At 45.8% G+C, this 25,872-nt stretch overlaps 1 protein-coding gene across 1 annotated transcript; it reads right to left on the bottom strand.

Annotated features, from left to right (window-relative positions):
- Window positions 1-23,182: 23,182 nt before the first annotated feature.
- Window positions 23,183-25,669, bottom strand: LOC127298549 (9-cis-epoxycarotenoid dioxygenase NCED3, chloroplastic). Its single transcript, XM_051328402.2, has one exon. It carries the CDS (start codon window positions 25,554-25,556, stop codon window positions 23,712-23,714), a length of 1,845 nt encoding a protein of 614 aa, XP_051184362.1. The 5' UTR covers window positions 25,557-25,669; the 3' UTR covers window positions 23,183-23,711.
- Between the last annotated feature and the right edge of the window lie 203 nt (window positions 25,670-25,872).

The following is a 25,872-nucleotide window of genomic DNA, read 5'->3' as shown; positions in this document are numbered from 1 at the left end:
CACCGCCGTCTTCACCGCCATCTTCACCGCCATCGCTGCCTCCATGATGAGGAGGGAGTAATCCACCCTCGAGGCTGAGGGCTCCGCTGTAGCTATGTGGTTCATCTCTCTCCCATGTACCTCAATACAATGATCTCATGAGCTGCTTTACATGATTGAGATTCATATGAGTTTGTATCACAATTTATCTATGTGCTACTCTAGCAAAGTTATTAAAGTAGTTCTATTCCTCCTGCACGTGTGTAAAGGTGACAGTGTGTGCACCGTGTTAGTACTTGGTTTATGCTATGATCATGATCTCTTGTAGATTGCGAAGTTAACTATTGCTATGATAATATTGATGTGATCTATTCCTCCTACATATGCATGAAGGTGACAGTGTGCATGCTATGTTAGTACTTGGTTTAGTCTATTGATCTATCTTACACTATAAGGTTACTTAAACATGAGCATTATTGTGGAGCTTGTTAACTCCGGCATTGAGGGTTCGTGTAATCCTACGCAATGTGTTCATCATCCAACAAAAGTGTAGAGTATGCATTTATCTGTTCTGTTATGTGATCAATGTTGAGAGTGTCCACTAGTGAAAGTGTAATCCCTAGGCCTTGTTCCTAAATACTGCTGCGTTACTACTGCTTGTTTACTGTTTTACTGTGTTACTACTGCTGCAATACTACCACCATTAACTACACGCCAGCAAGCTATTTTCTGGCACCGTTGCTACTGCTCATATATATTCATACCACCTGTATTTCACTATCTCTTCGCCGAACTAGTGCACCTATTAGGTGTGTTGGGGACACAAGAGACTTCTTGCTTTGTGGTTGCAGGGTTGCATGAGAGGGACATCTTTGACCTCTTCCTCCCTGAGTTCGATAAACCTTGGGTGATCCACTTAAGGGAAAACTTGCTGCTGTTCTACAAACCTCTGCTCTTGGAGGCCCAACACTGTCTACAGGAAAAGGAGGGGGAAGTAGACATCAAGCTATTTTCTGGCGCCGTTGCCGGGGAGGAAAGGTAAAAGGTACTCACACTCCGGACCTCGGCTACCAAGCTATTTTCCGTCGTTGTAAGTACTCGAAGCTATTTCCTTTAGATTCTGCAATTGCATCTTTTTGTTTCTTGTTTACACTAGTTAGGCATAATGGAAAACAACAAAAAAATTGGTGAGCTTTTTAATCTTTTTCCTGATTTAGAATTGTTTGATGCGAAAATTAAAAAACCTATGGAACCTTATTTGCATGCTAGTAGCGATGTTATTAGTATGAATGCAATTACTGCTAATACTATGGAAAAGTCTAAGCTTGGGGAAGCTAGTTTATATAAAAATAATCTTTTTTGCTCCTCAGCTTTGGAAGAAATATTTTGCTCTGATAATGCTTTATCTTCCATATGCGATAACTCTAATGATGCTTCTGATATTTTAAATCCACCTGCTGAAAGTATTCCGTATAAAATACCTATGAAAATTATTGAACGTGTTATGGACAACCACTATAAAGGGGATGGAACTGTCCATCCTAGAGATCATTTACTGTTTTTGCACGAATTATGCGGGTTATTCAAGTGTGCAGGTATCTCTATGGATGAAGTGAGGAAGAAGCTATTCTCTGTTTCGCTGCCTGGTAAAGCGGCGCATTTGGTATAAATTGTTGGAGAATAGACATTCTCTTGGTTGGGAGGAAATTGCATCTCTCTTTTATTCTAAATTTTATCCTCCTCATGAAGTGCATATTGATAGGAATTATATTTATAACTTTTATCCTCGTGATGGAGAGAGTATTTCTCAAGCGTGGGGGAGACTGAAGTCACTAATGCTCAAATGTCCCATTCATGAGCTCCCCCGTAATGTTATTGTTAACAATTTTTATGCGAGGCTTTCAGGACAACACAAGGACTATCTGGACGCGTGTTCGGAGGGATCTTTCACAAGCAAGGAGGTTGAAGCTAGGTGGGACCTTCTTGATCGGATTGAGGACAACGCTGAAGGATGGGAGAACGACAAAGGTAAAGAGTCAGGTATAAATTATGATTATGAATGCATTGAAGCTTTTATGGATACCGATAAATTTCGAAATATGAGTGCTACTTATGGTCTTGACTCTCAAGTTGCTGCAAATCTTTATAAATCCTTTGCTTCTCATTTTGAATTGCCTAAGAAGAATTTTGATAAGTATCATGAACCTTTTAAAGAGGCTTGCATGAAGAATGAAATTGTTGTTAATTATTGCAATAAGCATGCTCAAACTCCTAAGAATGCTATTTCCTATAAGCATGTTAATTTTTGTGGAATGCATAGACCTTGTGGAATTAATCAAATCGAAGATGAATATTGTATCCATCATACTAATGAAAAAACTAGAAAGTGGTTTAGGGCTCTAGATGATCTTGGTAAAAAAGTTTGTGCCCTCTATCCTTTTATTTGTGAAGTTTGCCATGAAGTGGGTCATTTTAATTTTCAATGCTCCTCCAATGATAATTTGAACCCAATGAGTGCTGCAAATTTGAATTGTGATGATGAAATTACTCCTAATCAGCATGATGAACTTACTTTATTTTTGGGGTGTGAAGAACTGTCGAGAAAAATCTCTTTGTTACATATGAGTGATCTTGATATTGATGATGTCCTGCATGGGTGTTTTTCTTATTGCATTGATAATAGCCATACAAATACTTACATACAAAATATTTTAGAAGATGACACCTTGCCAAAATATGATAGGACATTGTGTGTTTTCAACTAATTAATGAAAAGGAGGGGTCCTCCCAAGTTTCTTCTATTGTTTCTGAAAATAAATCAGGTTATGCGGACAAGCTACCCTTCAAGCCTCTTCCTCCTAAAGAAGGGAACGAGGAGAAGGAAGAGAAGAAGAAGAAGAAGGGAACGAAGAAGAAGAAGAAGAAGAAGAAGAAGAAGGAGAATAAAAAGAAAGAGGTAACGGCGTATCCCCGCGTGAATGAGATAACGCTAAGTAACCGTAAGTATGTTGCTCCTAATGATTATTGTGATAATGAATCTGAATACGATGATCTTCCTATGCCCTTTACATATATTAGCAACCATGATTTGAATGAGCGCACTACTTTTGATATTGCAAATCTCTGGGAAACTAATTCTGAAAATGATGATGATAATAATTGCCATAGTGTCAGTGCTATCCATGCTTCCTCCCATAATGATATAGAAAGCTCTAAGCTTGGGGAAGAGGTGTTTGAAAATCCTTTTGCTACTGGTCATTATGTTCTTGATGCATCTCCTTCTAATAACAATGATGGTGTCGACACAGATAAACCGACTGTGAAAGATAACTATTCTATTTCTTATGATGACACTGTGTTTCCAATCTTTGATGATTATTATAAAGAATGCTATGATATAGGTAATAACTATCCTTATGAAACTTGTCATAGTCATGATTGCATTACCAAAAACAATTCCCTTAATATGCAACTCGTTTACCATGTTCAAATTCTTGATAATAATCTTGCTCCAGTTACTATTAGTGAGAAGAACTCTTCTTATGCCAAAATTAATGATACTTCTATGCATATGAACCATGATAAGAATGTTTTAAGTGATGGGTATATTGTGGATTTCATCAATGATGCTACTGAAAGTTATTATGAGAGAGGGAAATATGGTTATATGCATCTTAATAATATTAAGTTTCCCCTCTTTATGTTGAGAATCTTGAAGTTACTCGTGTTCTATCCTCTTATGCTCGTCACTTTGTTCTTCATGAATTCATTTGTGTACAAGATTCCTCTGCATAGGAAGCATGTTAGGCTTAAATTTGTTTTGAATTTGCCTCTTGAAGCTCTCTTTTGCTTCAAATATTATTTCCTGTGAGTGGATCATTAAAACTGCTGAGCCCATCTTAATGGCTATAAAGAAAGAACTTCTTGGGAGATAACCCATGTGTTATTTTGCTACAGTATTTTGTTTTATATTTGTGTCTTGGAAGTTGTTTACTACTGTAGCAACCTCTCCTTATCTTAGTTTTGTGTTTGGTTGTGCCAAGTGAAGCCTCTAATCGAAGGTTGATACTAGATTTGGATTTCTGCGCAGAAACAGATTTCTATCTGTCACGAATCTGGGCTGTTTTCTCTGTAGAAAAATCAGAAAAATATGCCAATTTACGTGCGTGTTCCTCAGATATGTACGCAACGTTCATTAGTTTTGAGTTTTCTGATCTGAGCAACGGAAGTATTTATTAAAAATTCGTCTTTACGGACTGTTCTGTTTTGACAGATTCTGCCTTTTATTTCGCATTGCTTCTTTCGCTGTGTTGGGTGGATTTCTTTGTTCCATTACCTTCCAGTAGCTTTGAGCAATGTCCAGAAGTGTTAAGAATGATTGTGTCACCTCTGAACATGTGAGTTTTTGATTATGTACTAACCCCTCTAATGAAGTTTATGAGAAGTTTGGTGTGAAGGAAGTTTTCAAGGGTCAAGAGAGGAGGATGATATACTATGATCAAGAAGAGTGAAAGCTCTAAGCTTGGGGATGCCCCGGTGGTTCATCCCTGCATATATCAAGAAGACTCAAGCGTCTAAGCTTGGGGATGCCCAAGGCATCCCCTTCTTCATCGACAACATTATCAGGTTCCTTCTCTTGAAACTATATTTTTATTCAGTCACATCTTATGTGCTTTACTTGGAGCGTCTGTTTGTTTGTTTCTATTTTTGTTTGTGTTTGAATAAATTGGATTACATCATGCTTGTGTGGGAGAGAGACACGCTCCGCTGTTGCATATGAACACATGTGTTCTTAGCTTTTAATATTCATGGCGAAGTTTCTCCTTCGTTAAATTGTTATATGGTGGGAATTGGAAAATGATACATGTAGTAATTGCTATAAATGTTTTGGGTAATGTGATACTTGGCAATTGTTGTGCTCATGATTAAGCTCTTGCATCATATGCTTTGCACCCATTAATGAAGAAATACATAGAGCATGCTAAAATTTGGTTTGCATATTTGGTTTCTCTAAGGTCTAGATAATTTCTAGTATTGAGTTTGAACAACAAGGAAGATGGTGTAGAGTCTTATAATGTTTTCAATATGTCTTTTATGTGAGTTTTTCTGCACCGGTTCATCCTTGTGTTTGTTTCAAATAAACCTTGCTAGCCTAAACCTTGTATCGAGAGGGAATACTTCTCATGCATCCAAAATACTTGAGCCAACCACTATGCCATTTGTGTCCACCATACCTACGTACTACATGGTATTTTCCGCCATTCCAAAGTAAATTGCTTGAGTGCTACCTTTAAAATTCCATCATTCACCTTTGCAATATATAGCTCATGGGACAAATAGCTTAAAAACTATTGTGGTATTGAATATGTAATTATGCACTTTATCTCTTATTAAGTTGCTTGTTGTGCGATAACCATGTTTACTGGGGACGCCATCAACTGTTCATTGTTGAATTTCATGTGAGTTGCTATGCATGTCCGTCTTGTCTGAAGTAAGAGAGATCTACCACCTTATGGTTAAGCATGCATATGTTAGAGAAGAACATTGGGCCGCTAACTAAAGCCATGATCCATGGTGGAAGTTTCAGTTTTGGACATATATCCTCAATCTCAAATGAGAAAATTATTAATTGTTGTTACATGCTTATGCATAAAAGAGGAGTCCATTATCTGTTGTCTATGTTGTCCCGGTATGGATGTCTAAGTTGAAGAATAATCAATAGCGAGAAATCCAATGCGAGCTTTCTCCTTAGACCTTTGTACAGGCGGCATAGAGGTACCCCTTTGTGACACTTGGTAAAAACAATGCATTGTGATGATCCGGTAGTCCAAGCTAATTAGGACAAGGTGCGGGCACTATTGGTACACTATGCATGAGGCTTGCAACTTATAAGATATAATTTACATGATGCATATGCTTTATTACTACCGTTGACAAAATTGTTTCATGTTTTCAAAATCAAAGCTCTAGCACAAATATAGCAATCGATGCTTTTCCTCTATGGAGGACCATTCTTTTACTTTCAATGTTGAGTCAGTTCACCTATTTCTCTCCACCTCAAGAAGCAAACACTTGTGTGAACTGTGCATTGATTCCTACATACTTGCTTATTGCACTTATTATATTACTCTATGTTGACAATATCCATGAGATATACATGTTACAAGTTGAAAGCAACCGCTGAAACTTAATCTTCTTTTGTGTTGCTTCAATGCCTTTACTTTGAATTATTGCTTTATGAGTTAACTCTTATGCAAGACTTATTGATGCTTGTCTTGAAGTGCTATTCATGAAAAGTCTTTGCTTTATGATTCACTTGTTTACTCATGTCATATATATTGTTTTGATCGCTGCATTCACTACATATGCTTTACAAATAGTATGATCAAGATTATGATGGCATGTCACTCCAGAAATTATCTGTGTTATCGTTTTACCTGCTCGGGACGAGCAGAACTAAGCTTGGGGATGCTGATACGTCTCCGACGTATCGATAATTTCTGTCGTTCCATGCTTGTTTTATGACAATACTTACATGTTTTGCTTGCACTTTATGATGATTTCATGCATTTTCCGGAACTAACCTATTAACGAGATGCCACAGTGGCAGTTCCTGTTTTCTGCTGTTTTTGGTTCCAGAAAGGCTGTTCGGGCAATATTCTCGGAATTGGACGAAATCAACGCCAAACCTCCTATTTTTCCCGGAAGGCTCCAGAACACCGAAGAAGAGTCGGAGAGGGGCCAGGGGGCCACCACATGGCGGCGCGGCCAGGGGGGCCCGCGCCACCCTATGGTGTGGGCACCCCTTCGACCCCCCTGCGCCGCCTCTTCGCCTATAAAATCCCTTTTGACCTAAAAACGCAGTACCAATTGACGAAACTCCAGAAAGACTCCAGGGGCGCCGCCGCCATCGCGAAACTCCAATTCGGGGGACAGAACTCTGTTTCGGCACCCTGCCGGGACGGGGAATTGCCCCCGGAGCCATCTCCACCGCCGTCTTCACCGCCATCTTCACCGCCATCGCTGCCTCCATGATGAGGAGGGAGTAATCCACCCTCGAGGCTGAGGGCTCCGCTGTAGCTATGTGGTTCATCTCTCTCACATGTACCTCAATACAATGATCTCATGAGCTGCTTTACATGATTGAGATTCATATGAGTTTGTATCACAATTTATCTATGTGCTACTCTAGCAAAGTTATTAAAGTAGTTCTATTCCTCCTGCACGTGTGTAAAGGTGACAGTGTGTGCACCGTGTTAGTACTTGGTTTATGCTATGATCATGATCTCTTGTAGATTGCGAAGTTAACTATTGCTATGATAATATTGATGTGATCTATTCCTCCCACATATGCATGAAGGTGACAGTGTGCATGATATGTTAGTACTTGGTTTAGTCTATTGATCTATCTTACACTATAAGGTTACTTAAACATGAGCATTATTGTGGAGCTTGTTAACTCCGGCATTGAGGGTTCGTGTAATCCTACGCAATGTGTTCATCCTCCAACAAAAGTGTAGAGTATGCATTTATCTGTTCTGTTATGTGATCAATGTTGAGAGTGTCCACTAGTGAAAGTGTAATCCCTAGGCCTTGTTCCTAAATACTGCTGCGTTACTACTGCTTGTTTCTTGTTTCTTTGTGTTACTACTGCTGCAATACTACCACCATCAACTACACGCCAGCAAGCTATTTTCTGGCACCGTTGCTACTGCTCATATATATTCATACCACCTGTATTTCACTATCTCTTCGCCGAACTAGTGCACCTATTAGGTGTGTTGGGGACACAAGAGACTTCTTGCTTTGTGGTTGCAGGGTTGCATGAGAGGGACATCTTTGACCTCTTCCTCCCTGAGTTCGATAAACCTTGGGTGATCCACTTAAGGGAAAACTTGCTGCTGTTCTACAAACCTCTGCTCTTGGAGGCCCAACACTGTCTACAGGAAAAGGAGGGGGAAGTAGACATCATGGATTTCCCATCGCAATATCACGCTTTGTTGGGACGACCAGCATACGCCAGTTTTATGGCGGTACCACACTATGCATACTTGTTGTGGAGACTACCTGGACCCAAGGGACCAATTACAGTCAAAGGCAGTTTCGCGTTAGCTGATAAATGCGACAAGGATTTTCATCGACTGTCAGAAACCTTCGGGATGCAAGCGGAGTATATGGCGTCAAGGCTAACAACAGATTATGATGTGTTGCCAGATGTAGGAAGGCCACTTAGGGAACCAACATTCAACACCACTAAGGATTCTAAGGAGGTGCAGATTCACCCGACAGATCCAAAGAAAACGACGTCCATTGCAGCAAACATGGACCTCGCATAGGAAAGCGCGCTCGTCGAGTTCCTCCATGAGCACTGGAAAATCTTCGCACGGTTTCCATCTGACATGCCAGGAGTACCCAGGGAACTTGCCGAGGACCACCTAAACTTGGATCCAATAGCGAAACCAATTAAACAACCTTTGCGGCGTTTTTCGGAACCAAACCGCAAAGCTATGCTATCAGAGATTGATCGACTCAGAGAGGCTAGTTTTATCAAAGAGTTACAGAGGCCACGTGGGTAGCTAACCCAGTTTTGGTCCCGAAGAAAAAATACAAAAGTCCTTCGCATGTGCGCCGACTTCACAAATCTCAATAAACATTATCCAAAGGATCACTTCCCCTCCCAAGGATCGATCAAATTATCGACTCCACGGTAGGCTGTGAACGTCTTTCCTTCCTGGATGCATACTCTGGTTATAACCAGATCAGATTGGAAGAAGATGACGAGGTCAAAACAGCTTTTATAACACCTTATGGCATGTTCTGCTACAAAACAATGCCTTTTGGCTTGAAAAACGCGGGAGCAACATATCAGCGGATGATGCAGAAGTGTCTTGCAACACAGATTAGCAAAAACGTACAAGTGTACATCGACGATGTCGTCATAACAACAAAGAAGGGATCAACATTGATCGAGGATCTGAAGGAAACTTTCGACAACCTCGACAAGTTCTGCCTCAAGCTGAACCCGACAAAGTGCTCCTTTGGCGTTCCTACGGGAGAACTTCTCGGGTTCCTAGTTTCAGCAAGAGGAATCGAAGTCAATCCATAGAAAATTCAAGCTATCGTAACAATGAGGAAGCCAACAAAGTTGAAGGAAATACAACAGCTGACTGGGTGAGTTGCAGCTTTAAGCAGATTCGTCGCCAGGCTGGGAGAAAAAGCGTTGCCATTTTACGCTTTGATCAAACAAGGAGAGAAGTTTCAGTGCAACGAAGAAGCAGACAAAGCTTTTGAAGATATTAAGCGAGCAATTTCGACACCACCAATCCCGGTAGCGCCTAAGGAGAAGGAGCCTCTCTTATTATATATTGCAGCCACACCTCAGGTGGTCAGCACAGCTCTAGTGGTCGAAAGAGGGGAAGAAGGAAAACTCCATGGAGTCCAGAGGCCGGTATATTTCATCAGTGAAGTTTTGTCACCCTCAAAATAGTGGTATCCGCAGTACCAAAAATTAGCATATGGAGTGTTTACAACCGCAAGAAAACTGTGACACTATTTTTCGGCACATCCGATAATAGTGGTCAATGAAGCACCTTTATCCAATATATTAAACAATCCAGAAGCTACGGGTCGTGTCTTCCTTTGGGGAATAGAGCTTTCCCCTCGGGACATCACATACGAAAAAAGAAAAGCAATAAAGTCGCAGATCTTACCAGACATTATCGCAGAATGGATGGAGATGCAAAGCACGGGACCGCCGGATTTGTCGAGAACTTGGACTATGAACTTCGACGGGTCCAAGAGATTAGAAGGAGCTGGAGCAGGCGTGATATTAATATCACCTCAAGGCGACAAGTTGAAATATGTCTTACGGATGACGTTCCCAAACGCGTCTAACAATGAAGCAGAATACAAAGCACTTATCCATGGGATGAAGATGGCAAAGGCTTGCGGCGCAACTCGATTAAAAATCTTTGGCGACTCACAATTGGTGGCTCAACATGCGATGAATCAATGTGATGCAGTCAATGATAGTATGATAGCATACAAAGAAGTGTATAACGAGCTCGAGAAGTTATTCGACGGGTGCGAAGTAAATCACATCAGCAGGCTCAGCAATGATGAAGCCGATGTTCTTGCAAACATTGGGACGCAATGTCTCGCAATACCACCTGGAGTGTTCTGGGAAGAGATAGCTGAAAGATCAACCAAGGCGAAGAAACAGCAGAAGAAAGAAAAGGAGGAGAAATCCTCGGAGGCTAAAGAAGTACCATCGAGATAAGAGGAGGAACCTAAGATAATAATGATGATACAGGTTCCATGGATGCAGGCGTACATAGCATATATCTCGAGACAGGAATTACCCGACGATCCAGTTGAAGCAAGGCGAGTTATTAGGCGTTCTAAAGCTTTTACTGTGGTCAAAGGAGAGCTATACAAAAGAAGTATTTTGGGAGTACTACAAAGATGTGTCACACCTGAGGAAGGAAGACTAATTCTGAAGGACGTACACGAAGGAGTGTGTGGACATCACGCAAGCAGCCGAGCTATAGCAGCCAAGGTTTTCAGAGCATGATTTTATTGGTTGACAGCAATCGAGGATGCAAAAGACATAGTTCGTACTTGCGACGCATGCCAGAGATTTGCCGCAAAATCTCATTCCCCGGCAGCAGAGCTGATGCCAATGCCGTTGTCTTGACCCTTTGCTCAGTAGGGTCTTGATATGGTGGGAAAATTACACAAAGATTCGCCAGGAGGATACGAGTACATGCTCGTCGCTGTTGACAAGTTCACAAAGTGGATAGAGGCAAAGCCGATAAATTCACCAGATGGAGCGTCTGCAATCAAGTTCGTGAAAAGTATCGTCTTTCCGTTTGGAGTACCTCATAGTATCGTCACGGACAACGGTAGTAATTTCACATCCAAGGAATTCAAGGCATATTGTGCAGAGGTAGGCATTAAACTACACTTTGCATCGGTTGCGCACCCGCAGACCAATGGTCAAGTCGATAAAGCCAACGGCACCATATGCAATGGTATCAAGAAACGCCTGTTAGCACCATTGGAAAAAGCTCGAGACACCTGGCCAGAGGAGTTGCCCAGTGTGTTATGGAGTATTCGAACAACACCAAATACAGTGACACAGGAACGCCGTTTTTCCTGGTCCATGGAGATGAGGCAGTGCTGCCGATAGAAATAGAACATGATTCTCCAAGAGTAACGGAATATGACGAAGAAGCTTCAAGAAAAGCATTGGAGGATGATGTCGATGCACTCGATGAAGCTCGAGACGAAGTGTTATCACGGGTCACTAAGTACCAGCAAGACCTGAAAAATTACCACAATCGACGTTTGCGACCAAGATCCTTTCAGGTAGGCGACTTAGTTCTTCGGCTCACACAAAAAAGCCATGAAAAACTTGAGTCGCCATGGCTTGGCCCTTATATCGTCAAAGAAGTAATCGAAGGAGGAGCGTACAGGATAAAGGACAAGAAGACAGGGGTTGCCGAGCCAAATCCCTGGAACGTGGTGCAACTTAGGCGTTTCTATGCTTAAGTCAAGATATATATGTAAACATACAATGTACTGAAACGCCCGCGAGTTTTCAGACGCACTCTTTTCCTTTTAGGGCACCGAGTGGGGCTGAAAGGTTTTTAATGAGGCGGGCCCGCGGTGCTGCAATATAATAAAGATATTGGTGATATACATATTTTTTGTCGACAGGCTCGGGGGCTCATGACCCGCAGTAACAATATATATAACCTTCCGCAAAATACAGTTATTCGCCTCGGCATAAAAATAGTTCGTAAATCAAAAAAAGACGTAAGCACTTGCCAAACAATAGGCTCGGGGGCTTTATTATCAAGCTGGTTTACAGTATAGATTGTGTTTAAAACATGAAAAAATCGACAAGAATAAGCAACTTCTCAGTTGCCACCTAGTATATCATCTCTATTTACCCGTTCATTGTTTGCAATACCAGTTCTATGCTCAGCATAGCTACCTCTCACGAAGAATTCGGCGTCTAGCCGAAGCAGTTCATCCATCATTTCTTCTGCTATAGGGGTCACAGCATCGTTGATTTTGTCGATGTTCCTCTTCCTCTTCGCCTGCTTAGCCAGACACTTGGTAGGTCTAACTTCGGGTAGCAGATTTGTATCATAATCATGGCAAATCTTGCCCCAGCTCATAGTTGGGCTCGCACAAATTCATGGATTTGAGGGGCATCTCGGAACTTATCCATCAAAGCAGGAAGAGTTTCTGGTGTTTTATTGCGTGGAAACATGGTACTATAAACTACGGACAATGTCCTTGTGCAGAAGTCGAGAAAATCGTGGACCTGACCCACACGATCTTGAAATCTGACGATTTGGCGGGTACGTTCAGGCGTAACCCAAAAATTAGAACCACGCTTCAGTGCAAGCTTGAGAAGCACATTGGACCGAGCTTCAACACGCTGATCTTTGGCAGCGGTATCCAAAAAAGAGCCTGTTTCATCGGAAGCATCAGCGAGGAAGAAAAAACAGTAAGAATAAAGTAAAGTATGACCAAATTTACGAAGCGTACCCGTCATATCCAAGCTGGAGTCGTTCATCAGTTGAAGCATATAAATTTCTCGTGAAGTAGCTTCGGCAGCCTCAGTAACCGCGGTTTCCTTCAACGCTAGGGCCTCCTGAGCTTGTTGAAGAGCAAGTTTCTCCCTTTCAGAAGATTTGCGAGACTGTTCCATTATCACGAGAGCTTGTTTCTTCATCTATTGAAGTTGTTGTCGAAGATCGTTCAAATCTTCATTCTGTGAAGCATTCGAAGAACCTTCCATAAGCTCGACAACGGGGGCTTTTTTCAAGTAAGATGCAGCTAGTAATGCATCCGAAGAGCGAGGCATCACGTTATAGTTGTCAAAAATCAACTGGAGAAAAATATTTTGATATCAATAATTCGGCAAGATAGCTTTTCATTGATTCAGTCAAATATTTACATGGGCATTACAAAAGAGGGTTCCTAATGAACCAATGGGGTAGCTGTCGACAAAGCCACTTCGGCGACGTCGAAAAAAGCAAAAGAACAAAATAAAAGACAAGGACAGGACGGTCTACTTGACCTCTGGCTTTGTCGAGCTAGGGGAAGGAGTTGGTTTGCATCCAAGGAAGGAGAGGATATTCTTTGAGCTTGGCTTGGCAGCTTTAATCAGAGATTGCCATTTCTTCGTCTCCATCTGCCCCACGTCACCAACCTTCGTCCAATCGACAACTTGTTGGTTTCGGCAACCAGAGCAATGGTGTCTTCAACGCCAATCTTCAAGCCCTTTTGTCGAAGACCTAGCCCAAGATCTTCTTGAGGGATGAAGTGTTGGGCCAGTGCAGTGAAAGTCTCGGGCTCCTTCTTCGCGAAAAAGTAGGGAAAAAGCCGTAACAGCCCCGTCCTGGCATCAGCAAGGCCCTCGCGCGCCTCGTCTCCATGAATCTCAAGGAGGGAGAGTGCGTCGAGAACATGATCACCCTTAGGATTCTCAAGATCATAATCTTGGTGCGTCTTTCCTGAAGAGGCAAAATTTAGCTTTTCAACAAATGCGCAAAGGAAAGCACGACTTCCCGAAGACTGTGACTCCAAGCGAGTGATAATCTCTTTTTCGCAAGCAGACTGTTGAGCTATATTCTCATTCAAGGCATTTTCCGCGTCTTGAAGTCTCTTTCGAAGACCCTCGACAGCGGCAGCATCTGATTCAGCCTTTTCGCGAGCATTTTCACTTCGTTCAAGCTTGCAGACAAAGTCATCAGCACGCTTGTTTGCCTCAAAAAGGGATTCTACAAAAATAAAGGGCGACACAGGTTACATCAAAATAGAAGAGGCAAATCTATTCGATGAAATGGAGCAAGTAAAGAATACCTTTTAGCTCATTGGCAAGATCACGGTAACTGATAAATTGGGTACCAAGACGAACAAATTCCTTCATCAAAGGCTGGAAAAGTAACACGGAATAAAAAGAGGTTGAAGAATTTCGATAGCAAAGGAGTTGGAAGTATTCGACAGTAAAAAGAAAATAAGAGGCACTTACATCATCCATAAGAGGAGTCGTCGAGCTGTCGGTCAAAAGACTTAGCTCTTTTCCTTGATCAGTCTTTGCTCGTTTTGGCGACGGAGCACGGGGGCTCACAACAGGACTGGGATGTCCTATATCCTGTTTTGGAGGCGAGGTTTCATCCGCTTCGGGACGAGTCTCGGAGATAACTAAAGTACGGGACGTGCTCGTTCGAGCAGTCACGTCAATAGGAGGATTTTCTTCCTCGTCACCACTATACATAAGGGAAAATATAAGAAACAAAGACAGGCAAAATTTTCGGATGCAAAGAAAAGAGAAGATAGAAACTTACGAGCTGACAAGGGCATCTTCGTAAGGGTTGAAGGGTCTGTCCTCCTTTTCGGGTACAGTTTCCTCGAGAAGGGACTTATTTTTGGAGGTGCCAGAATCTGCGACATCATCTCTCTTCCGCTTGTTCGTTGGAGAAACAGCAGAGGGGAGGGAATGCGTGGATTCGGAAGCCTCAGAGTCAACTTCTTTTTCAGAGGAAGCCGCGGATTTGTGAGAACCCGCGAATTCGCTCTCCAGGCGAGAAGTGCCCTGGTGTTCGTCGGTGACGACGGTCCGTTCTTCGACTTCCCCGCCTTCAGGAAGAAAAGGAAGAGAAGACAGGACTTGGTGTTTCTACAAGGACAAGATATGTCGACAATAGGATTACGTAAAGGATACCATCAAATATAGTAGTCGACAAATATTAAAAACTCGGAAGGATGAAAATTTACCTTGGGGAGGGCGTTGGCGCCGCTATACAGCTCCACGCGACAAGTTGATGGAACGGCGTCTTTCTTGCTGAGAGAGGAGATTCTTCGGATAAGCTTCTCCAAGTCCTTTACTTCGAGACCCTTGGAGAGCCGGTCGACATCTTCCTCGCCAGAGTACATCCAAAGGGGGTTTTTCCGAGCCTGCAGAGGCTGGACCCTAATCCTAAGGAAGTATGCTGTAATTTGGATACCCGACAATTCCTTGCCGCGGGTATTTTGAAGCTCGTGAATACGGGACATCAGCGCCTTTGTCGCCGTTTTCTCTTCTTCGGTGGCTTCCGCGTCCCAGGATCGGCGGCGAAGAATTTCGGCACCTCCGTCGAAAGGAGCAATGTTGTACTCCACCGAGTCGGGGCATTCTTTGCGAACATACAACCATCTTTTGCGCCACCCTTGGACAGAGTCGGGGAATTTGACGTCGAAATACTCGACATCAGGGAGAACGCAAATAACAACACCACCTATGTTATAGGCGATGTTGTGGGAGCCATTGCGGCGGAGGCAGAAGATGCGCTTCCACAGAGCCCAATTAGGATGGACTCCGAGGAAACACTCGCAAAGAGTGATGAAAATAGAGACATGGAGGATGGAATTGGGAGTCAGCTGATGAATCTGCAACCCATAGACAAAGAGCAAACCGCGAAGAAAATTGTGGATGGGGGCAGAGAGGCCGCGGATGAGATGGTCAACAAAACTAACCCGATATTGGATAGGAGGATTCGGGTAGCTTTCTTCACTGGGGAAGAGCAGCGCATCTTTCTTCTTCATCAACCCAAGCTTTTTCATCAGGTTGATGTCCTGGTTCGAGATCTTGGATCTTTCCCACTCCAGATCTTGCGTCGCCATCTTGGATTCCGGAGTGCTGTGCCTGGTGAGCCTGGTGCGCGGTGGCATTAACAATGGCGAAAGTGAGAGTGAGAGTTTGCTTGTGCTCAGGAACAGTTGGGTGCAATGGGAGATTTTTGGAGAGGAGAACAGAGGTGCGGCGCAGCGAAAGGATGAACGGAGGAAGAAGAAGACTTCTTATAGGGCATTTGTGAAACGACGCACCATTGGATGGAGTAGTTGTGAGATGGATGCTTTCCACGTGGCTAAGGGGTAAATGCGTATTTTTTACTATGAAGGAACGGAACAGACGCTACAGTGCGCGTGCCAGGAAAAGCGGAGGACGTGTGTCCCCCACTTGCACAACGTGTCAAACTGCCGCAGATTTCGGGTCCACCGGTCAGTGACGGGGCAGGGCTCATGTTTTCCTGGTACAGAGGTCGTGGCCATCGTCAGCACTGATGTCACTTTAACAAAGGGAATTTTCGACAGTAGTAATGTGAAAAATGGTGGTAAAATACAAGTGATGATAATTTCGAGAGCCTTTGGTCAAATACAAGTTTTTGATCAAATGCTCGGGGGCTACTTGTGAAAAAGGAAATCTCGAGTATGGCAAAATAGAAATGGCGAGAGCCTATGATCAAATGCGAGCATTTGTCCATAGCCTCGGGGGCTACTCCCATCGGGAGCGCTGGTCGCGCACCCGAGAAAGACAAAAAGAACTCAAAGAAGAAAAATGACAATATAGCGACATCAGATGTAAGGCATTGAGCCTACAATCAAGTACAAGTCCTTGGTTGTAGCCTCGGGGGCTACTCCCATCGGGAACGCTGTTCGCGTGCCCGATGAAATTATAAAAAAAAAATGAGCATATTTCGAGTTATACAAATAACTCTACATATACTCCCATCGGGAAGGCAAGATAATTCATCCGTTGAATCAATAAAATGTGCTATTCCAGCAGCCGAAAGAGCACTCGACAATATATTCTCAGAGCGCCTAAGTCGCGAATAATCTCTGAATGCCGCAAAACTTTGCGAAGGTAAGACCCCAGATCCGTTCTGAGCGGCGTGGCACCGTCTCTGACGTCGGTTTGCTACTTTTTTCCGTATCAAAAGATAAGAAGAAAAATCCTAACGGACGCATTAGGTACCCGATAAAACATGACTGGGACGTGACAGATGGTAAGAACTTAAGCGGCACCTGTCGAGTTAACACCAGTATCCCGAGATCATGTCCAGGGACGTGATTTTGAAGTAGGTTTTTGCGAATTGCCACTAGAGCAGTTAACTAGTACCTGGTCCGTCAGATGAACTAGCCCCAATTACCATTATCCCTGTACAATATATAATTGCGTATCCAAAGATATGTGATAGCTTGACAGAGTTTTTGGATGATTATAAAGTTGGATATTTTCCTTGATTCTTCAATTCAAGCAAAATCTCGGGGGCTACTGACATAGGCACCCCCAATAGGCCTGCCAAAGATGGTACCCGGGGTTTACTGAAGGCCCACGAGTCGAAGAATACGAAGTTTGGAAGCCTAGTTAGTATTAAGGAAATTTAGAGTTGTATTAGGAAATATAGACTTGTAACTTCGCGGGTTGAACTCAGAGAGTCCCCCGGAATCTGTAATCTTGTGTAACACGATATCCTCGGCTCCACCTACTATATAAGGTGGAGTCGAGGGACAAAGAGAGGATCGAATCCATTGTCAACAGAACCCTAGTTTTTTATTCGTCGAGTACTTTTCGGCTGAAATCTTCGAGATCTACTTGCCCTCTACTTCCAACTAAACCCTAGTCTACAATCTGTAGGCATTGATAAGTTAATCCCTTGTCAGCTGCCACGTGGCAGCTCTCCTGCGCGCGTCCTTCTGACTCTGGGCTTTTGTTTCGTCCAATTCCGAGAAACTTTCATGTACAACTTTTCTGAAACACAAAAACAGCAGAAAACAGGAACTGGCACTGCGGCACTGTGTTAATAGGTTAGTCCCAGAAAATGCTAAAAAGTGTGGAAAAATGCACATAAAACATATAAGAATTGTAACAAAACAAGCATGGGGCATCAAAAATTATAGATACGTTTGGGACGTATCACTGCGACAACCAGTATGCAACGGTGGTGGATGTTCGATCAACCGAGGGATGGCGGATTCTGTTCCGAATACCGTTTGGGTTGGAGGAGTCGGTGGAATGGGACAACTTGTGCAGGGTGTTCGACCTACACCCAATGGCTACTGGAGTGGATGAGGTTTCCTGGGCGCTCGAGGGTTCTGGAAAATTCTCGACTAACTCCATATACCACAAGCTGACGGATGTGGCGGCAGTTGCACACTTCAAACAGGTCTGGGGGACGAACGTACCACCTAGGATTAAGGTGTTCCTTTGGCAACTACTCAGGGGAAGACTCCCGACAGGGGAGCAGCTGGCTAAACGGAAGGGTCCATCAGATGGGAGCTGCACCTTTGTGGAGAATGAGAGGATTGCGACGACATCTTCTTTAAATGTCATTTGGCTAAGTTCATGTTGGAAGGAGTTAGGGAACTCCTGAAATGCGACTGGAATCCGACGGGGGTCGGTGACTTTGTGGCCACAGTTTAGAGTCTAGATAGGCCATTTCGTAGACTAGTTTGGTTCACCTTTGCGGTACAGTGCTGGTCTGGTCGCTTTGAAAGATTAGGAACAAGCTAGCTATAGAGGGTACCACCATCAATAGCCCAGCTGACGCCATCATCAAAATGTCCATCTATATGCAGAGCTGGAGGGTACTGGTCAGACCGACGGGCAGGGACTTGCTGGACTCGGCTCTGGGTGAGGTTAGGAGGCTCTACGCGAGGACGAGGAGCTGAGCTCGACGGCATATCTACACTAGCCTACTATGCCGTTCTGCTTTATTCTCTAGATATCACTTTGTATCGGGTGCGGGACGCCCTGGCTTTGTACAGTAGGATCCTTGTGGTGTAGGGTCTCGGACTTGTAGTTTTTTAGGTGTGGTCTCTGAGTGTGTTTGGTCTCAGACTCGCATGTATGTTGTACTATGATCGCTTCGGCGTGTCGTTGGAGTTTATATATAAACTGGGCCTTATGCCTTATATTTATTATGAAAAAGTAGATAATTAGCTCAAATTCATGGTCTCCCATTGTCAGAAACACACACGGGAGAGAAAATTAAACGGGTACGAAAGCCTCACATTTCCTATACGATTTATATCAAAGAACCATTTGTGATAGATGGCCCCATCGCGGAACGTTTAGCTGTAGCGGAGCCTCATCCACCCATGTATAGTGACAATAATATTTATTATATGTGACATACTATTTCAGCCGTGTGTGAAGCCTTGAATAGTACTATTGTACTTGTAGATAACTCAACATATTTTAGCATACATTTTAACTCAGTCTTCGACAAGTACTTTGAACTAGAGAAAGTAAAGAAAGAATTAATTTGGGTCGCAAAAGTATTGCCTACAACCATTCTTCGGGTTAAGAAATTGGATTTTTCTTTTGAAAAAGTAGGCTATGTCTATGCCTTAGTTCTTTAAGAAATAATCAGGTTCAGTCATCAACAAAAAAAAATGTCAATTCTGAGCTGATTTTACAAAGAAAAGTACAAATCCAAAAAAAAAAATATCCTGTTCAAAAAGAATTATTTGGGAGGCGCTGGATCGGATGTATGCCTTTAGGCACCTCAACCCAATCGCGCTCCCTAAAGGTTTTAGATAAAATTCGAAGAAACTTAAACTTTCATTCATATTTCATTTGTATACTACAAAGACGAAGGAAATTCAATTCAAATTGAACCTAAACTAAATTAAACCCCACCGGCCAGGGCTGGCATGGAGGAACGACTCGTTCGCCGCGTGTTGGCATCAATGGGCTCTTCTTATCGGGGTGCTATACAACGTCGAGCCGCCGTTACTCCTCCTTGCGGGTGGCATCCTTCTTGACCTCCACCTTCTCCTTCTCCGGCCATCGGAAACAGAGGAAGCTGTGCCGTGGGGACGGCGGGTAGGTATCGCGGATATGAAATGGTTCACCGGGTTCTAGTAATATTTTTATTGTTGTGTATAGAGTTCACGGGCTACGTACAATCACCCTATGAACGCACGCACGCACACCCTACCCCTATGAGCACCTCTGAGGGACTGAGCCAACATATCTTGAGGTTGACGAAGCTACCACTGGCACATCGCTATTGACGGGTACGTCACCTACCACCGAAAACATAGTGCCGGTTAAATCCTGAAATAAATCCAGGTAAATGCAAACATCTATGTCAATTTAGGACTTGAACTTGTGTGGCTGGTTCCATCCCAACAAACCTAACCACCAGAGCCAATCTCTATTTGCAGCATTTCCCTATCCTATCCTACAGTATAAGATACTTTTATATATACTTGAATATTGTTTGCAAAATAACATTATAAAATTTTGATTTGGCTACTAGATGTATATGCTCCCTCCATCCAAATTTACCAGCGAACAATTTTCAGTTTCGCACATGAGAAATGCGCACGCGTTCGCGCAATCTTTTTTTTTTTTTTTTGAACCAGGGAGAGGCCTCGAAGGCCTCGGTGCTGCAACATTAATATTGTCGGTGGGGGTACAAAGTAGTGAGGACATCAGAGAAAGAAGAAAATACATAGCAGTCCTCGAAATATGCAGAAAGAACCCTACACAAATGTCCAAAAAAGCAATCAGGTCCTTTAGCTCCACCACCAGGATACGGATTCCATTGCCGGCCACCATCGCCGCCACCGGGGACACGACCACTTGGAGCAGCAAGAGCGGGGAACGCCGGCAAGAATCCAGCAAAGGGCCTCCGGGCTGGAGGTTGAAGAAAAGCCGTGCACGGCGCCTGGAGAGGCCTCCTAACCGACCAAAGATCACGGTGGCAAGCCAAGTCCACCATGTGTTGATCTCCAGAGAGCAGCTTCGATTTCCCCTGCGAGTAGCTGGGGTCGTCGACTACAGTGTCGACCAACTCCTCCGTCTCGGCACCATGCCGACGAGGAAGAAGAAGTCGGACAATGCCAGCGCGACCACCCAAGCCATCGCCACGAACTAGAGCCTTATTGATGGAGTCCACGATGAAGTTCCTCTCCACCGTCGTCGGCTCTAACCACCAGAGCACCGTGACGAGGAGAAGAACTCCCAGGCAGCGCCAGATCTGGCCCTTGAGGTCCAGCGCCCTCACTTCTACTGGCATGTAGCCAAAGGCTAGCATATAGCCAAAGACCGGCATCTCGCAGAGAAACAGCCCTAAACTACTCTGTACACGCCGGCCAACCCTCCCAACCTCATCCCAAGCGGCCCGGCCGCCGGAGAAGAGATAGGGGAGCGCCGGGGAGCGACGGTGGACTCTCAAAGTGGGGAGGAGACGAGAGGGGAAAAGGGGAACTAGACCGTTCGCGCAATCTGAAACGTGCCTGCCGGCCGGGGAGATATATTTTGGCGACGAACACATCCTGTCTGGATCCTGCCGGGGAGAAATGCACACGCGTCGATCCACCCTCTTGGATCCGTTCATCGATCCGTCACCAGCACACCAGCAGAAGCTATGCCGTAAAGCTAGACCCACATTGTTCACGCCATGGATGATCAGAATCGACAGTTCCTTATGCGGAACGGCCAATTTGTAACGCATACGCAGGTGCCACGGCTACCCATATCTTCCGCCACACATAAACCCGCACACATGTCGCAGCGCCGCCTAACGAGGAAGGAATTAGGCCGTGTAGCTAGATCGAAGCTCGGAGTAGGATCAGGTTGTCGTGCCGAACATGCATGTCGGGCTCAGGCTCAGGGTGTTCCAACTGCTGCTGCGAGTGTCCATTCGGTACATCCTTTCGGATGGGAAGATACGTACCTGAGTACCTGACGACGCAGCCTTCCAGAACCCTCTCCGAAGCTTCTCATCTTCCTCACTGCTGCATTGCCATCTCGCTACGTTATTACGGAGTACTACTGATTGAGTCGTGGTGGGGAAACAATCCTCCTCTACGCTGCATTCCTCTGCCTTCTATGTTTCTTCTGTTGTCGCCATGGATTTCATTTTCACTGAGATTTCAACGTAATACAATGAATTTCAGTGATTTCGGTGGACACCGAAATTATTACCTTTCGGCCAAAATATTTCAGTCATTTCAGTAATACACATGGATCTAAAAAATATTCAAAATATTTTTCAAAATTTTGAATATTTTAATTAATTTTGAGAGAAAATTTCGCTCTTTTGGCCGAAATGAAAACTGAAATCAGTGAAATTCACTGAATTTCAGTGATTTCAGTAGGGGCTGAAATTTTTCCGAAACTGAAAATTGAAACCATGGTTGTCGCAGTGCTCACCTAGATGGCAGGTTATAAGACTTTTCAGACATTAGACATTTCAGACGACCAAAGCGGAAACGTTCCGACTGCGGAATTGTTGCCACCCTTTCGTCCTGCCGTCGGACAGAAGAAGAGCTGAAGAAGGCTGTGATTCAACGGCGTCATTGCTTATGTCGACTGAGATCAGGAGCAAGTCAAGTTCTTAGGCTGCTTCACCATTGGGTTGCAAGTTGCAACTAGGAGGAGGAGGAGGAAGCTGGACAGCGTCTTCCTCCCGGCCGGCTGCTTCAGTGCCCAATCCTGCAGGCAGGAAGCAACAAGCCAGGGAAGCTGGTAAAAGAAATTGCTTCGCTGCTGCAGCATTGCTCAGATTAATCAATGGGAAAGACCATGGCGGAATTTTATTCAACTAAACCATTGCCGAATTTTACAGAGGAGGCTGCTAAAAGAAATGCAGCAATCAAGAAAAGATGGAACGGCTGACATAAAAGCACTGTAAAAAACTAAGAATTGCATCTTGTCACTAGACCGAATCTGCAAATTGCTTCACTGTTGCAGCATTGCTCAAATTAATCAACGAAAAAAACATGGCCGAATTTTATTCAACTGAATGAATTCGCCTCGCATTGGAATAAAGCGAATTTTACACAACTAAATTCGCCTCACTTTGAACCTGAAATATCCATCACAGATTGAAGGCAAGCATCTGAATCACCTAAATCTGAAGGCAAGACAAGCATCTGAATCGCCAATTCAACTCAAACTGAAGGCAGGCATCAGCATCAAACCTCAAACTGAAGGCAGGCATAAGAATCGATTTCCCGGAAATTTGAGGTTAGGAGGGGGCACCAGCAAACAGATCAATGAGCAGCCCCACATTTGAAGGAAAAGAGAGCTACCCCACAGATTATGTGAGCGGGAAAGCAGGAAAAGGCGTCTTGATGTGCCACCAACATTGCTGTGCGAATAATGCAGCCGCATGAACAGCAAACCAACAGAAATTCCACAAGCAGACACACACTGTTTCAGCACCCACATCTGATTTGATCAACACATCAATTCATCCAGCCAACAAAGTAAAATAAAATAAAAACAGAGGGGCCTTTGGTGAGAACACACAACAATCCAGTAGAGAAAAACAGAGCAGAGCAACACATATGTCTGAATGGGGGCAAGAACATGATCAAGATTTATTACTAGTGCTAGAAGTATGAGAGTGATCATGAAGAGTATATATATGTTTTACTAATATACAGAGTGGAGAAATGGAATTGTGTCCCAACAACACCTCAGTTGCAGGAGCAACTGGGTGGTTCAATTCCTCTCTCACTCTCTCTAGAAGAAAAAAAAAAAGAAACCAGCTGAGCTCTCAGCACACTGTACAGTCAACAGTGCCAGAGCTTCAAGCTCTCTCTCTCTACATGCTCCTACTAGCCTATTACTACTTGACTAATTTACCATGTACTACAGGTAAAAAGGTGAAAAAATGGAGACCAAAAAACCAAGAGATGAAGAGCAACCGCCGCTAACTGTATCGGACCGGCCATGGGGGCAGGGCAACCGCTTCCGGGGACCTCCTCTGTGGGCTCCCTCTGGTAAAGCTTTTCCCTCCAACAAAGTTGTGATTTTTTCCGTCTGTCTCCTCGTCCTCCTCTGCTTCTGATCTGCCTCCGAGAAGCACGGAGAAATGGCGGTTGTGCATGCGATCAACGAAAGAACCAAGGGAATTAATGGTCGGTTAGTGCTGGGCGTCGATGTCGGCGGCGCCGATGAAGGTGCCGTGGAAGCCGTAGGGTACGCGGGACGGCAGCTGCACGGTGGCCTCCAGCCGCATGTCGGCGGCGTTGACGACGAGGAGCTCGGATGTCCCCGCGGCCTCGTCGCGCACGAAGGAGAGCACGTAGCCGTCGTCCTCGGCGCCGGGGCGCGCGTGCTCGCCGTCCATGGGCACGAAGCACGGCTCGCCGCCGAAGCGGCCCTCGCCGTAGTCGAACCGGGTGAGCTTGCCGGTGGCCAGGTCCACCTTGGCGAACCCGGACACCTTGGGCCACGGCTCGGCCACGGCCAGGTACGCGTACCTGGTCTTCCGGCCCAGCATGTTGCGGTTCACCATGCCCACCTCCAGGTTCACCTGGGCGTCCGGGGCGAGGATGGCGCGGCGCGTGGACTCGCCGGTGCGCGTGTTGAGTCGGATCTCGGTGAGCACGCTCTCGAGGCGGTCCTCGCCCGAGTCGTTGAAGATGGAGTCGGCGGGGGTCATGCAGGAGCCGATGACCACCACCTCCTCGCCCTCCTCCCACGAGTTCCAGAGGTGGAAGCAGAAGCAGTCGGGCACGTCCACCCACACCATCTCCGACGAGTCCGCGGCGTACTTGGGCAGCACGCCGAACCGGGACGTCTTCTCCTTGTCGAGCACCACGGGCGACCCGCCGCGGAACATCTCGGCTAGCTTGAAGACGACCTGGTGGTCGGGCACGACCACGAAGTTCTCGGTGATGGCGAAGTCGTGGATCATGGTGGGCTGGTCGAGCTGGATCTCCACGTCGGCGGACTTGGTGCCGTCGGCGTGGAAGTAGAAGTACTTGAGGTACGGCTTCTTGATGACGTCGTAGCTGAGCGCGAAGAGCTCGCCGGTGGCGGGGTCGAGCTTGGGGTGCGCGATCATGGCGCAGGCGAGCTGGCCATCGAAGTCGTAGCGGCCGACGGTCTCGAGGTCGCCGGCGGCGGTGACGCGGACCTGGTAGGGCAGGTCGTCCTCGGACATGGCGAGCAGGCGGCCGTTGAAGTAGACGAGGCCGGCGTTGGCGACGCCCGCGCCCTGGGACGGGTCGAGGAGGCCGCAGAGCCCCCGCGCGTAGAAGAGCGCGAGGCGCGCGATGCCGGAGTGGCCGTGCAGCTCGCCGATGGTCTTGGGGAAGAGCGGGCGGTGGGCGGCGCGCTCCTGGGAGAGGCGGGAGGTCTGGGTGAAGCGGCAGGCGTAGGACTCGGCGGCGCCGTTGCGGATGCTGATGGCGTGCACCATGCCGTCGCCGTCGAACAGGTGGTGGCCGGCCGTGGGCTCGAAGCAGGGGTTGGCGCCGTTGCGCGCGTAGACGCCGTTGATGAAGGGCGGGATGCGGCCGGTGACCGGGAGGGACCGGACCGGGGCCTGCTCGCCGACGGGCGCGAAGTTGCCGGCGATCTGGACCGCGGGGTCGGCGGTGCGGGGCAGCGCGTGGGGCCGCTCCAGGACATTGTGGATGAACCCGGACTCGAACGCGTCCAGGGCTGAGGCCGCCGCGCGCTGGAAGAAGTTGAGGCTCTTGGCGCTCTGCTCCTGGCCGCCATTCCTCGCCGGCGCGGCAATGGGTGCCGGCGGCGAGGTGGACTCGTAGCCGGGCACCTTCCTGGTGGTGGTGGAGGGCGAAGGGATGTAGGCCGGGCTGCGGGCTGCGCTGGACGGCGAGCTGATCAGCGCGGAGTTGGTTGCGGCCGCAGCTCGGGGCGACAAGCGCAGCGAATTGGGCAGGCGTCGGCGTCCATGGTGGTGTTGTGTGAAAGACGAAGAAGAAGCAGAGGAAGATTGCGCTGACAGAGTCTGCATCGCTGATCCAAGAATGAAACTTGGTGGATTCTTGGTGCGGATGATTGGATGGCCCTTGCGGATGCGGATGCGAATGCTTGGGTGAGAAGAGAGGGGGGAGAGAGAGTGGTGGGTGATGAGATGGGAGGAGATGACAAAGGAGCAGGTATATTTATAGAGTTTGGGCGGGGGGAAGAAGGGACAGGGGGAGGGAGGAAGAACAAGTGCGGAGCGGAGATGAGTCGTCGGAGTGGCAGGAGACCACGTGTTGCATTCCTGCCTTCCTCAGCTCAGCGAGCACGAGAGCCAGGAGACTCGCTCACTCACTCGCTCCAGT

The sequence above is a fragment of the Lolium perenne genome, chromosome 5, assembly GCF_019359855.2.
Source record: "Lolium perenne isolate Kyuss_39 chromosome 5, Kyuss_2.0, whole genome shotgun sequence".
Lineage (NCBI taxonomy): Eukaryota > Viridiplantae > Streptophyta > Magnoliopsida > Poales > Poaceae > Lolium > Lolium perenne.
Note: the sequence above shows the minus strand (reverse complement) of the source record. Positions and strands in the feature narration are given on the sequence as shown.

Excerpts from the sequence above, each read along its gene's own strand:
- LOC127298549 (XM_051328402.2), bottom strand. The coding sequence starts at position 25,556 with ATGCAGACTCTGTCAGCGCAATCTTCCTCTGCTTCTTCTTCGTCTTTC.